The sequence below is a fragment of the Pituophis catenifer genome, unplaced genomic scaffold, assembly GCF_029215685.1.
Source record: "Pituophis catenifer annectens isolate HBS135680 unplaced genomic scaffold, rPitCat1.0.hap2 SCAF_4, whole genome shotgun sequence".
NCBI classification, from domain to species: Eukaryota; Metazoa; Chordata; class Lepidosauria; order Squamata; family Colubridae; genus Pituophis; species Pituophis catenifer.
The window spans coordinates 119,414,621-119,430,283 of NW_027256884.1; the positions used below are offsets into that span (position 1 = coordinate 119,414,621).

The 15,663-nt window shown below is 42.3% G+C and overlaps 2 protein-coding genes across 2 annotated transcripts in view; one reads left to right on the forward strand and one right to left on the reverse strand.

The window, feature by feature from the left end:
• CEP295 (centrosomal protein 295) overlaps positions 1 to 3,558 on the reverse strand; it is a 56,955-nt gene extending 53,397 nt beyond the window's left edge. The window contains exon 1 of the mRNA XM_070942907.1: positions 3,484 to 3,558. The gene's annotated coding sequence lies outside the window, so the exon portion shown is untranslated. The remainder of the gene's footprint in view (positions 1 to 3,483) is intronic.
• A 1,943-nt stretch (positions 3,559 to 5,501) lies between these two features.
• Positions 5,502 to 11,035, forward strand: CMTR2 (cap methyltransferase 2). The gene is made up of 2 exons (XM_070944006.1): positions 5,502 to 5,572; positions 7,761 to 11,035. Exon 2 carries the CDS (start codon positions 7,779 to 7,781, stop codon positions 10,068 to 10,070), a length of 2,292 nt encoding a protein of 763 aa, XP_070800107.1. The 5' UTR covers positions 5,502 to 5,572; positions 7,761 to 7,778; the 3' UTR covers positions 10,071 to 11,035.
• The last annotated feature ends 4,628 nt before the right edge of the window (positions 11,036 to 15,663 follow it).

Sequence of the window (15,663 nt, forward strand, 5' to 3'; positions counted from 1 at the left end):
ACCAGTAAATACCACTTCTGACTGGCTCCGCCCCCATCTATTCTCTGCCTCCTGAGTCCCAGCTGATCGTGAGGAAATGCGGATTTTGCAGTAACCTTCCCCTGGAGTGGGGAGGGAATGGACATTTTACAGTATCCTTCCACTGGAGTGGGGTGGGAATGGCGATTTTATAGTATCAAGACAATGGGAAGGTCTTGAAAAGGCTAAACAGAGTTGGAATGGATACAGTATCACAAGCAAAACCTTGTGAAGACTAGATTTCACAGTCCTAAAAGCATAATGCAAGTGGGGAAAAAGAAGCAATTTCTATACTGTTACCCAGAAAATGGTAACCAGGAGCTGAGCTCAATTTCTAAGAGACTTTGCTTTCACTTCATTCTATACAAATTCCTTCCTTTCTCTGCTTCCAATGCGCATTTGGCAGATGCTATTAGTACTATCCAGCAACCCAAATTTAAATTAGAAAAGGTGATTTGGCACATCACACCTGAAAGCAATTATTTTAAAAAGCTACATCTTGATTTAATACTAAAGATGGAATGTGTGAACCAACATGTGTTACAAATCACCTTTCCCAGATCAAATAAGGTTTCCTGCAGAATCCATTGATTAGTCACCAATTCCAAACAAAACCATGAAGAGAGTGATCTATATTGGCTGGGACATTATCCGTTCAACAATTCTATAGTTTTTTGCTAGTTCCATGAAATGACCATGTCATGCATTTAGATTCTCTTGTAGAAGATTGCTAGCTTTAAAGATATTACTTTTTAAAGATCCTCTTTACCATTGATAGAAACAAAAGATGTTATTTCACTCAAACATCTCCAGTATCAAGTGTATCCAGATTACCATTTTGTACTAAAGAAAATTATAAGTGTGCTGGTGCCCTTACCATCTTAAAAATGGCTGCACGCACACAACTCAAGCCTCAATTGGATTATTAAATGTTGCATTTGAGATTTATTAGCCTTAGTAACGCCACAAATTTCAATTCTGCAACTGATTTAAAGGGATACCCTTTCAACAACAAAAAAGTACATTATAAAGCCAAACTTGATAATGGGCACTTGTATTGTTTAGTTTTAAGAAACTCCGTATATACTGTTTTATTAGATTTATATTTCACCTTTCTTCCAAGAGGTCAAAGGAGGATACACAACTCCCATTTTTCCCAATAAAAATCCTGTGAGGTAAATTAAACTGAGAAAATGAGCAGCCTATAATCTTCCAGGAAAACTTCCATGGTTGATGGTGAAACTATACCTTGGGTCTCCATGACAACACTGCAACATACTTGACTACAAATGGCTATTATTAGTTTTGACTAAAGTTAACAGACTTTCAATAAAATCTTCTTTTTCTTTCACTTCGCTGTAAACCAGGGATGGGGAACTATGGCCCCCTTTACGACTTGTGGATTTCAACTCCCAAAATTCCTGAGCCAGCCATGCTGGGATTCTGGGAGTTGAAGTTCACAAACCATAAAGGGGCCATACAGGTAGTCCTCAACTCACAATAGTTTGTTTAGTGACCATTCAAAGTAACGGCACTGGAAAATGTGACTTATGACTGTTTTTCAGTTATGATCTTTGCAGCATCCCCATAACGTGATCAAAACTCAAATGCTTGGCACCTGATTCATACTTATGACCATTGCTGTGTCCCAAGATCACGTGATCCCTTTTTTCGACCTTCTGACAAGCAGTCAATGGGGAAACCAGATTCACTTAACAACTGGGTTAGTAATTTATCCGCGGCAATGATTTGCTTAACAACTGTGGCAAAGAAGTCATAAAATGAAGCAAAACTGACTTAACAGATGTCTCACTTAACTACAGAAATTTTGGGCTCCATTGTAGTCATAAGTTGAGGATTCCCTGTAGCTCCTCACCTTTGCTATAATTTTATACAGTTTTTATACGATTTTACTCCATTTCTTGGTGTCGCACACAACCCAGTTCACGGTAAATCAGTGTGGATCTCACAATATTGTAAAACCAGCATTGGTTATGTAGGAAGCTCACCCCCCACCAAGAGAATGAAATATTTTGGGGAATGTTAAAAGAGGCAGAATATTATATTTCCCCAAAGGAAAAAAAAATCTTAAGGAAGGCAGAAAGCAGACCCAACAGCCTCCAGCACATGCCTGAAGTCTTTTAAGAGATTGGTATTTTGTGCCCATTAAGAAATCTGGGCCAACCTATTCACAAACAAAACACCTTCAACTCCAGTTGATGGGATTAAGAATTTACATCCCCCTCCACCCAAATTCTAAGAACAGGACATGAATGGCACAGTTCTGAAGTCACAAGACCAAAATCAGCCAACATGGAAAAGATAATAAAGATTATCTTTATTATCTATATTAATATTAATATAGATAGAATAGAATAGAATAACAAAGTTGGAAGGGACCTTGGAGGTCTTCTAGTCCAACCCCCTGCTTAGGCAGGAAACCCTGCACCACTTCAAACAAATGGTTATATCAATCTCTTTTTAAAAACTTCCAGTGTTGGACCATTCACAACTTCTGGCGGCAAGTTGTTCCACTGATTAATTTTTCCTTAGTTCTAAGTTGCTTCTCTCCTTGATCAGTTTCCATCCATTGCTTCTTGTCCTGCCCTCAGGTGCTTTGGAGAATAGCTTGACTCCCTCTTCTTTGTGGCAACCCCTGAGATATTGGAACATGCTATCATGTCTCCCCTAGTCCTTCTTTTCATTAAACTACATACCCAGTTCTTGCAACCGTTCTTCATGTTTTAGCCTCGTTCCCCTAATCATCTTTGTTGCTCTTCTCTGCACTCTTTCATAACATGATCCTTTAGGTTAGGATTAACCCACCACCAGGCTGGCTCACATTGCACAACCCCCTGCAACATCTCAGAACCTGTATAAAAATCCATGCCAATTGGTCAGCTGTCCCAAAAACTGCATGCTGTTGTTGGTTCTGCTCATTAATAAACGGGGGCTTACTATGATAATATAATTCTTAATTATAATTTTTCAATTATAATTGATCTTTCCAATCAGCCCCCGTTTTACTTCCAGTGTCTTCCCCCCCCCCCCCCGGCTTGGAAGCAGACCGGATTTTTCTTCCAACAATTATTGCTTTCATTTACCTTCCCCCCACTTTTTGCCCAAAAGGAGCTTAAGAGGAAACTCTTACACCAGAGCTCTTAAAACTTGGCAGTTTTAAGACTTGTGGACTTCAACTCCCAGAATTCTCCAGCCTGCTATGCTGGTTGGAGAATTCTGGGAGTTGAAGTCCACAAGTCTTAAAGCTGCCAGGTTTGAAGACCTCTGTCCTACACCCTCCTCCGATTTTTTTCACAACAACCCTGCAGTGTAGTCCACACTCAAGAGAATGTGACCGCCCCAGCTTCCATCGAAGGGAGCATCGCCGCTCAAGCAGGCCTCAGACACGGTCCCGGGTTCCCCAGCTCCACAACCCCGTAAAAGACGACAGACCCACGTACTCACCAAGACCCACACTCTCTCTTCCCCGTCAGGGTCATCTCTCTCTCTCTCTCTTCCAACAGCTTCTTGGAAAGCCGCTTCCGGCTGCGTCACATCCGCTCCATCAACTGCCAGCTCATAACGCGCGCCCTCCCGCCTCGCAAAGTCTCTCGTCCAATTAGAAGCGGCGGGGGACGCGGGGAGAGGGGGCGGAAGGGACTCTCGCGGAGATCGTCCTTCTGCGCATGTGCGTTGTTTAAAAACCTAGAGTTTTGTTTTCACGCCCCAACACCAGGCTGCGGATGACGCACGCGCAGCGACAGCCACCCCTTGAGGCGCGCCTGCGCTCAAAACCCTCTGAAGAACTTCGGGAACTGAACAGGGCGGAAGTGCGCCTGCGTAGCAGTTGGACGATGTTTCAGTCTAGGAATTGGGTTTTTTTTTAAAAAAAGGTGAAGTTGTAAAATAAGGTGGTTTTTTTTTAAATTTTATTTTCTCCCCTAGGAGAGGGAGTCTGTTGACGGGGAACGGTGGGAGACGAAGTTGAGGAGTTTTGAAAGTTGGCAGGTTTAGAAAAGCTGAAGAAGGATTCGGTTAACGGGTGGTGGGTTAAGACATGTCGAAAAGGGTGGCTCATATTTGTAGGATGTTTCGTATATATTTTTTAAACTTTAAACATCCTTTAGGAGATGCTCTCTCTTCATCAACAGGCTGCTGAGATCTGATCAGATGCTGTGAGATCCCAAAGCATTAGAGCAGGGTTGTCCAATCTTGACATCTTTAAGACTTGTTGGACTTCAACTCCCAGAATTCCCCAGCCAGCCATGCTGGCTGGAGAATTCTGGGAGTTGAAGTCCACAAGTCTTAAAGTCGCCAAGGTTGACTACCCCTGGATTAGAGCATCTATCAGGAGAGCCTGAAGCTATTTGATCTTGTCATATTTTCTAGGCCATAGATAAATTCCCCATGCTGGTATAGTTCCCATAATCCACAACCAGAATATGCTTAATTTTTCCCCCTTTGTTGGTATGCCTGAGGGTAAAATCTAAAAGACAAAAATCTCTTAATCAAACAATCGTTAGTTATTTTTCTGCTTCATGTGCTGTTTTTGTCTGAAATTAGGAAGTGGGTGTCATGCTGTTCTCCTGCATCAATGTGGCAGCCACCTTCTTAATCATGATAGGATCATTCTTAATTATAATAATTTTGATATTTGTTGAAATGTCTCTTGCGCCTTCTTTCTTATCTCTTCCATGTTGGCTGATTTTGGTCTTGTGACTTGAGGACTGTGCATTGCATGTTTCTTTTTCTTCCCATATTCTGCTCTTTGCAATGACACTGATATATTTTCTGAATTTGCTGTGCCTCTGTCAATTTTTTTTTTTCAAGTCTCTGAGGATTCTCAGTCATCCAGGTCATGGTTGTTCCAAAAGTGCTTTTTTCAAGAAGCAAGAAACTGTACTTTTTTGGTTTTTTTCCTTGAAGATGTTTCGCTTCTCATCTAAGAAGCTTCTTCAGTTCTGACTTGAATGGTGTAGAAAGGAAGGATTTATATCCCTTGCAGTCATCCGTAGTTAGCACACTCTGTAGAGTGCTTTTTATTATAAAATATAGCTTTTTTGATGGCTTTTGTAGTATGATACAATTTGGGTTAGCTGCCTTAAGAACCTTCAATTGAAAGGAATCAGTAAAAGTAAGTTTCTTTGAATTGAGCTGAACTTCTCGTCACTGTGGACAACTTCATGTTGTGATTTCGTGGGCAACAAGATAAATTGATCTGCCTTCTGATTTTTATTTAAACTTCCCAATTTAGTTTATAGACTTGATATTTCCTGTTAGTATCTCATCGTATTAAACCAGGTGTCACCCTGCTTATCTTTTTGAGATCAGAGAGGGTAGGTTTGGTGCCGCCAATCAATAAAACAGTGGTAAAAAAAAGTCCACTACAGCAAAGTTAGTGTCATACATTGAAAATACATTATAAAAATAAAAACTGTCTTGATTATTTCTTGCAGAAATTGTGGAATTTTTCTCCATAATAGGTAGAACTTGGACCTACCTACAGCATTTGCAGCCAGGTTCCGAAGAGTAATCAATGCATTCCTTCTAACAGGTAGGTACTTAAAGAAAAAAACTTCTTCTTTTGCAGTAAACCAAAATTCATGTATCTGTGAGTAAATCATTGTACTTTCTGAAAGCTTATTTTTAATTAGATGCACATAGCATTTTACAGCCATAGTGTCTACTCGATGTCTGCATATAAAGTTCATTGAGTTCAGTGGTATCTATGACCTGGTAAGGTTTGGTTTTATTTTTATTTTTATTTTGCCTTTCTTATTTTTATTAATAATCTAAGGTGGTGAACATATCTAATACTCCTTCATCCTATTTTTCACACAAAAACAATCCTGTGAGGTGAATTGGGCTGAGAGAAAGTAACTGGCCTAAAGTCACCCAGCCAGTTTTCATGTCTAAAGCAGAATTAGAATTCAGTCTCCTGGTTTATACCTTGATGCCTTCACCACTAGACCAAAATGGCTTTCCAGTTTCTTTCATATTTGCATCCTTGTTTTGAAATTATTCTAGAAGTAAATGGAAAGCTATTTTAAATGTGAGGTATAAGCCTTGCTATTTTAAATGTGAGGCATAATGGGAGCTACAGAAGTTTTAAATTAGTGCGCTGTAAATGATTTCTGAATGTCATTTCGAGATACATTAGAATACCGTGTTTTCCCGAAAATAAGAACCTATCTTATTTTTTTTTTAACCCTGAAATAAGCGCTTGGCCATGCACTCAAAAGCCCGATTGGGCTTATTATCAGGGGATGTCTTATTTTGGGGGAAACAGGGTAGTTATAACAGAATATATAGAGATATATACCAATTATAGAGCATCACTTTCCTAAATGAATTTCCCATTGATTTCAAATACAATATTATTTTAAATAGCTGAAAGGATGAGATTTGGTACCTTTTTTGTCATGTGTAAAAATGCTGGAAAGGTTTCCTAAACAATGAGTTAAGAGCAGTACTCTGTGTCTTTTAAAACTGACCTTTGTTGGGGTTTTTTTTTTTTTTTGTCATTTAGCATATTTAATTTCGTATTGGTAAACTACCTTTGCTCAAAAATATTTCATATTTCCATGTCATCCCAGCTGGCAACATTTTTGTTTTAAATTCTTTGAAGTTGGAATCTCTTGAAGAAATGGACATTGGCTGGTTAGTTAGTTTTTATCCCAATGTGGCATTTGCAAAATCCAATAAATTTAATCACTTGGGAATCCCATTATTTCAGTGAACAAATTTAAATGCTTTTAAATCATGAGGTAACTTCAAAATACTTTTAGAGTAATTGTCCACCATGGAGATTGTTTTAATGTTTTACTTATTGTGCTTATTTGTACCCTATGACTATCATTAAGTGTTGTATCTTATAATTTTTGATAAACGTATGTTTTCTTTTATGTACACTGAGAGCATATGCACCAAAGACAAATTCCTTGTATGTCCAATCACACTTGGCCAATAAAAAATTCTATTCTATTCTATTCTATTCTATAAAATGTATTATTTAAAAATCAGGAGACTATGAATTCTAGTCCTACCGTAGGCATGATAGCCAGCTCGCTGATTTTGGGCCAGTCACTCTCTCTTGGTCCAATCCACCTCACAGGGTTGTTGTGGAGAATATAGGAGGAGGAAGAAGTATTATATATGTTCATCGTCTTGAGTTATTTATCAAAATAATAAAGGTGGTAATTAAATAATAAATAAAAATTGCAATAACTTTCTGCAATGTTGATATGATTTCCTTTTATCCTCCATTTTTTATTCCATTTTTGGAAAAGAAAAATAGAGATCTCATAAGTTTTCTTTACATTGAGAATAAATGCTAAATTCTCATTAGAGGGTTTCAGTCTTTTCTGGTGCTTAACATACTTTTCATTCAGAGTCAGCCTTCCCATTTAAGTATATACTCTGTGTACTACAACTACATCCCCCAGCATTCTTTGCTGTTCTTGAATCACAGTACTTAAAATATCGGGATTTCTTAACCTCAATACACAGATTGGAAAAAGGTGTTTTGAATAGCAATAACACCTCCTCTGCCTGATAACTGGCAGAGTTTTTAAGTTGTTGTTTTCACATTTGTTTCATTTTTTCTTGCAAGATGAAATGCTCAGCATAAGGGAAATCTCTTTTTCTTTCTACGCCAAATGAAAAGTTAAGGAAGTGTTTTATTGAGTTCTTAAATCATTACTTCATTTCTTTGCTTTTTAGACTCTCCCTTTTCTTTGTAGATATTCCTGGATCTGAAAATGAACAAACAAAAGGCCATGTCTGATGAGCAGGCTATAAACTTTGACCAGTTTGGCCCAGATATCCTTGCTGAAATTGAAAAACTGTTCCAGAAGACCTTTTCGTACAGCAAACCAGCCAACAATGAATGGCAGCTGCCTGATCCCAACCAGGTTTTCACCTCCCCTCACAAAGCGTTCGGTTCTCTTGAGGCGCTCAAGGATTCCTTGAACGAAGTCAAGAACAAACTCAGCGATAAGCAACTGGATGAGTGGCACCAGCACACTTCCTTCACCAACAAAGCCGGGAAAGTTATTGCCCATGTCAAGAAATCGGTCAATGCTGAATTGTGCACTCAGGCGTGGTGCAAATTCCACGAGATCGTTTGCAGTTTTCCTCTTCTCCCGAGCGATGCTCTTCAGAACGGCGAACTCAACTCGGTTCATCTATGCGAGGCCCCCGGCGCTTTTATCGCCAGCCTCAACCACTATCTGAAGTCTCACCGCATCCCTTGCGATTGGAACTGGGTGGCCAACACCTTGAATCCGTATCACGAAGCGAATGATACCCTCATGATGATTATGGATGACCGACTTATTGCCAATACTTTGCCCTGGTGGTATTTTGGTCCGGAGAACACCGGAGATGTCATGAGCCTGAATCACCTCACAGGACTGCAGCATTTCATAAGCAACATGGCCACCGTTCATTTGGTCACCTCCGATGGGAGTTTCGATTGTCAAGGCAACCCAGGCGAGCAAGAGACGCTGGTTTCCCCGTTGCACTACTGTGAAACGGTCACTGCTCTCATGACGTTGAGTCCTGGGGGCTCTTTTGTCCTGAAGATGTTCACCTTGTTTGAACATAGTTCGGTGAATTTGCTGTTTCTCCTCAACTGTTCCTTCGAGGAGGTTCACGTTTTTAAACCCGCGACAAGTAAAGCAGGGAATTCTGAGGCCTACGTGGTTTGCCTGCGCTATTTGGGCCGGGAGGCCATTCACTCTGTTTTATCTAAGATGCTGCAGAACTTTGGGTCAGAACTGGTGGCCAAAGCCCTGTTTCCCCAGCACTTGATTCCAGAGTCATTCCTCAAGGTCCATGAAGAATGCTGTTTATTCTTTCACAGGCAGCAAACCGAGACCATTTCAGAGAACCTCCAGCTCTTTGACCATATGGACGAGGCGGAGCAGGCCAGGTTAAACGCTTTGCGGGACTGCTGCGTCAAATATTTCCTGCAGAGGTTCCAATTGAAACCCCTGACCCGAAACAACTGGCTGGTGAAGAAGCCTTACGCTGGCTACAGCATGAACTCCAAATGGTTTGGACAGAGGAACAGATATTTCTGCACCTACAATGAGAGGAAACTTCTGGAATCCCTCTCCTGGGAAGATAAGGTGGTAAAAGGATGCCTTAACCAGTGGATTGATGAACACGTTCTCAGTAATGTTGGGAAGGGCTGTGTTTTAGAAGGAGCACCTGGCAACCTCGACTGTCATTTATGGTATATCTTAGAAGGCCAGCAATTGCCCAGAGTTAAATTTTCTCCCTTCTGTGGCGGTGAGGTATTGAAGAGCCTCAACGAGGCCATTGAAAAATCTTTGGTTGGCCAAACTATTCACGGTGACCTTATCCGGACGACGTATGCAGAATGCCAATTTTGCTGTGTTCTTACCGCCTCATCGGTGCTATCTGAATTATCAGAACTTATGGAACATCGTGAACCTGCTCCAGATAAAGATAGCGCAAGCCAAAGAAAGTGCTTGGTTTTAGGTTTCCCGCTGTTTTACGATGATGAAAGTCGGTCTGGCTTGGAAATTAAAAACGTGGAGTCAGCCCCTCTCTTGGCTTTTAGCTGTACTTTACTGCACGACGGAGAACCAAAATATCAACTGCATTTCCTAGAATGCCTCTTGGGTGCATTTCCTCAGCTTGAAAAAGGAGATGCGTTGGCTTTGCCTATTCTTTCTTGCTTCACCCGCTTTATGGCTGGTTTAGTCTTCATATTGCAGAGCTGTTTCCAGCGTATTTCCTTCGCTTGCCCCACATCATCTCAGCCTCTGAGAACCAATGCCGTCTTGCTCTGTGTTGGATATCAAGGTCTTCCAGACTCAGTTTTCCAGTACCTGCAACAGCTAAATGAACTTATGAGAACCCTGCTCGACTCAAAGTCCCCACAGCAGGTCTTACAATTTGTACCAATGGAGAACCTGCTGAAGGGATTACTAATGGAGTTCCTATGGGACCTCAATACTGCCATTGCAAAAAGACAGTTGCATCTGGTTGTCCAAATTGAACAGCAGAATATGACATGAGGAGGCTACAGCTTTTCTAGTTTGGCTAGTTAGACATGTATTTTTTACCTCTAGGGAACATGTTTATATCTCATGAAGATATGTCATGAACTGCTGAGGAAAAGGAGAAGTCTAAACAGGAATGGATAATCCATGGACCCTGAAGCACTGTTATATTATGTCTCTCGGCTGCCCCATCCAGCCTGGTCAATAGTAGATACCAGTGAGAATTGATTAGGCAATAACTGGAGCACCGTATAAGTTCCCTACTTTTCATTTCAGTCAGGGCTGTCAAACTCCCGGGCCCACGGGCCGGATGCATCATGCACTGGCCATGCCCACATCTGGTTTAGCAAAATGGAGGAAAAGTCCCGATACATCAGGTGACACCGCTGTGACACCGTTGAGTTTGACACCCATGATTTAAGTAACATTAGGAGCCCTGGTGGCGCCAGTAGTTGGAATGCGGTATTGCAGGTTAACTCTGCCCACAGCCTGGAGTTCGATCCTGACAGGTCTCGAGGTTGACTCAGCCTTCCATCCTTCCAAGGGCTGCAAAATGAGGACCCACCTTGTTGAGGGCCATATGCAAATAATGCTTCTACATTGTAAACCACCCGGAGAATGCTATAAAGCATTACAGGGTGGTATGTAATTCTAAGGGCTATTGCTATTGCTATTGCTAGAAGAATTTCTATCTGTAATCCAGGTTTCTCCATATATGGTGTTTTCCATGTGTGTTGGAATGACAAGTCTCGGAATTCCCAACAAGAGGCCATACTGACTGGGACATCTGGAGCTGCAGCCGTGGCATTTATGGAAGAGGGCTAGGAAAAATTGCTTTTGACAGACCTTGCTCAAGGCTGCTTTTATGGAACCTCTGGTTGCAGAGAACGTATTAATTGGGCACATATTCAAGGGAATTAGCTAGGTATGTTAAATAGACCAGAGCTTTGCGGTGGGAGCAAGTACCATAAATTAAAGTTTCACTTTAATTAAACTGAGCCGCTATTTCAGAATAATGGTTTTGTATAAGAAGTAATCAATCAGAATAGAGCTGGAAGGGACCATGGAGGTCTTCGTCCAACCGCCTGCTCAAACTGGAGACCCTAACCTTTTTGCCATCGCATGCCAGGAGGAGGGGCAGCGGGGGGGTTACGCGCGCGTGCCCACACCCATAATTCTATGCGCGCCTTCCCCCTCTCTCCCCCGCTCCCGGCACGCGATGGCCTGGTAGGCCCGTTTTTCTCTCACCTGGCTCCAGAGCGCCTCTGTGAGTCTGGAGAGGGCAAAAACAGCCTTCCCCACCCCGTCCGGAGGCCTTCCGGAGGCCAGAAACTGCCCGTTTCCCAACTTCCAGTTGGCAGGAAGTGACATTTTTTGCTGTCCCCAGCCTCCAGAGACTCCTAGAGAGGCTCTGGAGCCAGCTGAGAGAGAAAAACAGGCCTTCCCCACCACCCCCCAGGCCCTCCGGAGGCAGGAAACAGCCTGTTTCCCTACTTCTGGTGGGCCCAGAAGGCCCGAAAATCAGCTGGCCAGCGTGTGCATACGCACCGGAGCTGAGCTCGCGTGCCCGCTGTTATGGCTACGCGTGCCACCTGTGGTTCGCCATCACGGCCCTATACCATTTCAGACAAGTGGCTGTCCAGTCTCTTCTTAAAAACCTCCAGTGATGAAGCACCCACAATTTCCGAAGGCAATCTGTTCCACTGGTTAAATGTCCTCACTGTTAGGAAGTTTCTCCTTAATTCCAGGTTGCTTCTCTCCCTGATTAGTTTCCCATTCATTGTTTTTTGTCTAGCTTTCTGGTGCTTAGAAAATAAGTTGACCCCCCCCACCTCTTCTTTGTGGCAGCCCCTCAAATACTGGAAAACTGCTATCATGTCACCCCTAGTCCTTCTTTTCAATATAGTCCAAGGATGACTACAAGAGCCACTTAAACCTAGCCACCGACCATGAACCTGGTAGCTTTGTTCACATGATATAACCGTGGAACGTAGTTGATGTGGTTGTATTTGCATGCTTGTAAAGAGCCTGCTCCCAAGTCTGTGTGTAGCTCTTTAGTAAAACACTGTCGCGTATCCCGTTGCGGAGGCTTCAGCGGCGGCCATTTTGGATGTTGGAAAAGTTGCCGTGTAGCTTTGTTGTAGGTTAGGATGTGAAAAATGTTTTGAACCAAATGCTTGCATGTCTGCAAATTAATTTTGATAAGTTCTTACATTGCTTTTTCTTACATTGCTTTTTTTAAAAAAGATACTGCTGTTGCTTTAGGAAATTTTAAAGCACTAACACCTATTTTTCATGCTGCTTGCTTTCAGACCTCCTTAAACAAGGAGGTCTGAAGCGCTTCTGGCATACATTTTTTCAAATATGTGCACAGATCTAGAATTGTGACAATGCCTGCCAATTGCCATATTTTTCGGAGTATAAGATGCACCCGAGTATAAAACACACCTTAGTTTCTGGGGAGGAAAATAAGAAAAAAGCTGATTGGCAGGTGGATCAGCCTCCGGAATACCCCCAGTCAGCTGTTCCCAGAGGTGAATTTTAGCAACAGGTTCCTTGGTTATGAGCTTTGTGCCTTGTGCTTTTTTTTTTTTTTGCTTTTTTTTCTACCTCTGAAACTTCTGAAACTCTGTTTCAGAAAAAACTTTTTTTCCGGGTTCTGAAAGCTTCCGAAACAGAGCTTCAGAAAAAAAGCTTCTGAAGCTCTGTTTGGGGGCTTCTTTTCTGAAGCTTCCTGATGCTTTTTTCTCTGAAACCTCTGTTTGAGAAGCTGGGCAGGGCTACATTCAGAGTCTAAAACGCACCCAGATTTTCACCCTCTTTTTGGGGGGAAAAAGGTGCGTCTTATAGTCCAAAAAGGGAAGTGTTGGAAAATTAATTGCAAACTGTGGGTAGTGATAAAGGAGAATGTTTGTAGCTCAGAGTTGAAATGAGGGGTCCTTGGTGCTCTCCGAGCTTGGTTGTTTCCTTTTAGACGTTTTATTACCCATACTAGGTAACATCATCAGTGCAATTAAAAGGTTATCTAGTTTCGGTGATGGAACGTCTGCAAGAAAGCAACTGAGCAAAGAGGGCACCAAGGATCCTTCAAACCAGTAGAAATAATATTGGGTAACATTGCAAGAAAAAAAATATTGGCTGGTTGATAGGCATCTGCTCAGCTTTCTGCCTTAGGTGGTCACTACTCATAGTGGTGAGTACAGGCAGTCCTCGATTTACAACCACAATTGAGCCCGAAATTTCTGTTGTTAAGCAAATCATTTGTGAAGTGAGTTTTGCCCCATTTTACGACTTTTTTTGCCACCGTTGTTAAGTGAATCACTGCAGCTGATAAGTTAGCCACCCAGTTGTTAAGTGAATCTGGCTTCCCCGTTGACTTTGTTCGTCAGAAGGTCGCAAAATTGGATCGTATGACCCTGGGACATTGCCATCGTCATAAATACGAGTCAGTTGTCAAGCATCCATATTTTAATCACGTGATCATGGGGAAGTTGCAAAGGTTGCACCTATGAAAAACGGTCTTAAGTCACATTTTTCAGTACCGTTGTGACTTTGAGTGGTCACTAAGCGAACCGTGGAGGACTACCTGTATTCAGTGGGTCTATAAAGCTGCATGTTCGACTTCTAAATCATAAGCTTCCTTTTGGTTTTTATGCCTTGAGCGAGAATTCCTGTGCATTTTAAAACTCAAATATCTAAATTGTGCAAGATGAGGCTTTTGCAAGGATGTTACTGTGATTTGGGGAAAAAAAAAAACTACTGCACAAGATGTTATTTTATAACATATAAAGGGACCAAGGGAAGCGACTGAATGCTTGATCTCAACAGCACCTTACATTAAAAAATAGCTCACTAATGAGTCTTATCATTGGTCCATCTGGCATGCTACTGTCCACAAAGATCAGCTCTTCAAGCCGCCAAGCAGAGTGTGCATATTAGCCACACAAATTTTGCGCTCTGTGATTACGTAGGGCAGAGTTTTTAAACCTGGATGCTATCAGGGCATGCTAGACCACAACTCCCAGATTTCTTAGCCAGCTGTTGTGGCCTGTCGGCCGCAGGCCCCTCCAGCAGCTGAATCAGAGGAGGAGGCGTGGGAGTCAGAGTGAGTGTAAGGGCAACCTGAGAGCTCCGAGGGGGAAGAGGGAATGGAGCTGGCAGAGAAAGAGACAGAGGCGGAGCCTGGGTCGTCCGTCAGCCCTCAAATGGAGAGTCAACAGCCCGCAGGTTTGGAGGTGGCTGATGAGGAAGAGGAGGAACAGCTGGGTCCAGTGCCTGATGCACGGATGTGCAGAAAGCAGAGGAGAGGAGAGCAGTGGAAATCCATGGGCCGATCCTTGGGATGGAAGAGCTGCTAGCGAAGCCCCACCCTAGTTCTGGGGATAAAAGGCAGAGGGCGGAGATGAATAGATGTGGCAGACAACTATTCATCTCCCTGCTGGACAGGCTTGGTAGCCTGAGGTGAGAGAGAAACTTTTTGCCGGGGCTGCTGGCACTCCTAATAAAGGAATCATTGATTTAACTCCAGAGGGTTTGTCCTATTTGGAGAGCTGGGTCAAAACACCAGCACAGGCATAGGTACCTTGGCAATTCTTGCCTATTCTGTTAGCATTGTCAACAGTTGGGAATAGTGTATTACTGCATTAAGCAATTTCTTGATCAAGCCTTTTGCCTTGTGCTAAGGCGGTGTTTATCCAACTTGGCCACTTTAAGATGGGTGGACTTCAACTCCCAGAATTCCTCAGCTAGTACGCTATAGACGAGAATTCTGGGAATTGGAGTTTACAGCAGACCGGGGAATTCTGGGAGTTGAAGTCCATACATCTTAAAAGTCGCTGAATTGGAGAAACAATCTGTTAAGGCCCGTCGTGATTTACATCAAGCAATGCTGCGTGGCGCAGATGTTTTACTTCAAATCTGTCGATGACGTTTAACAAGAAGCTTGTGCTCTTCCTCTTTAGTTTGGAGTTTTTAAACGCCAAATCACACCGCTGATATTTAGCCACCACACTACCAAGTTTGGATGGATTGGTTTTGATTCCGTTTTCAGGATTGGGATAGTGGTTAGGATGGGAATGGTGGCTCAGTAGCTAAGACACTGAGCTTATCGATCAAAAAGGTCGGCGGTTCAAATCCCTAGCACAGGTCTCCTGCGTGAGCAGGGGGTTGGACTAAATGACATCCAAGGTCCCTTCCAACTCTGTTACTGGTATTCTTAGCTGCCTAGGGTTTCTGTTCCTACTTTGGGACACTTGTTCTTTCAGCCTGAACTCCCACGCAGGTTTTCTATTATGTAAAGCACCCTGAACTCCTTCTGATAGGCATTTTGTTAAAAAATACAAAATAAAAAAATATATTACTTTTATAGTCTCTCTCCCTCCATCCCAAATGGCTGTTAGCGCAGCTAAGAATAATAACATACTTTAAAACATAAAAAGAGATTCATTAAGCGTATAAAGAAACCTTCCCATTTTAGGGTCCTCAAATTAATCTGCTACCTTTTTTTTTTATTACAGCATTAAGAGTTTTGTGGAAATAAACAGACAAACCGTATAAATATTCTCAGTTTCTGGAGGCCAATCGGCTAGCAAAAGCTAATTGTTTCCTT

What these genes read in the sequence shown, in the direction of transcription:
- CMTR2 (XM_070944006.1), top strand. Translation starts at nt 7,779, where the DNA reads ATGAACAAACAAAAGGCCATGTCTGATGAGCAGGCTATAAACTTTGAC.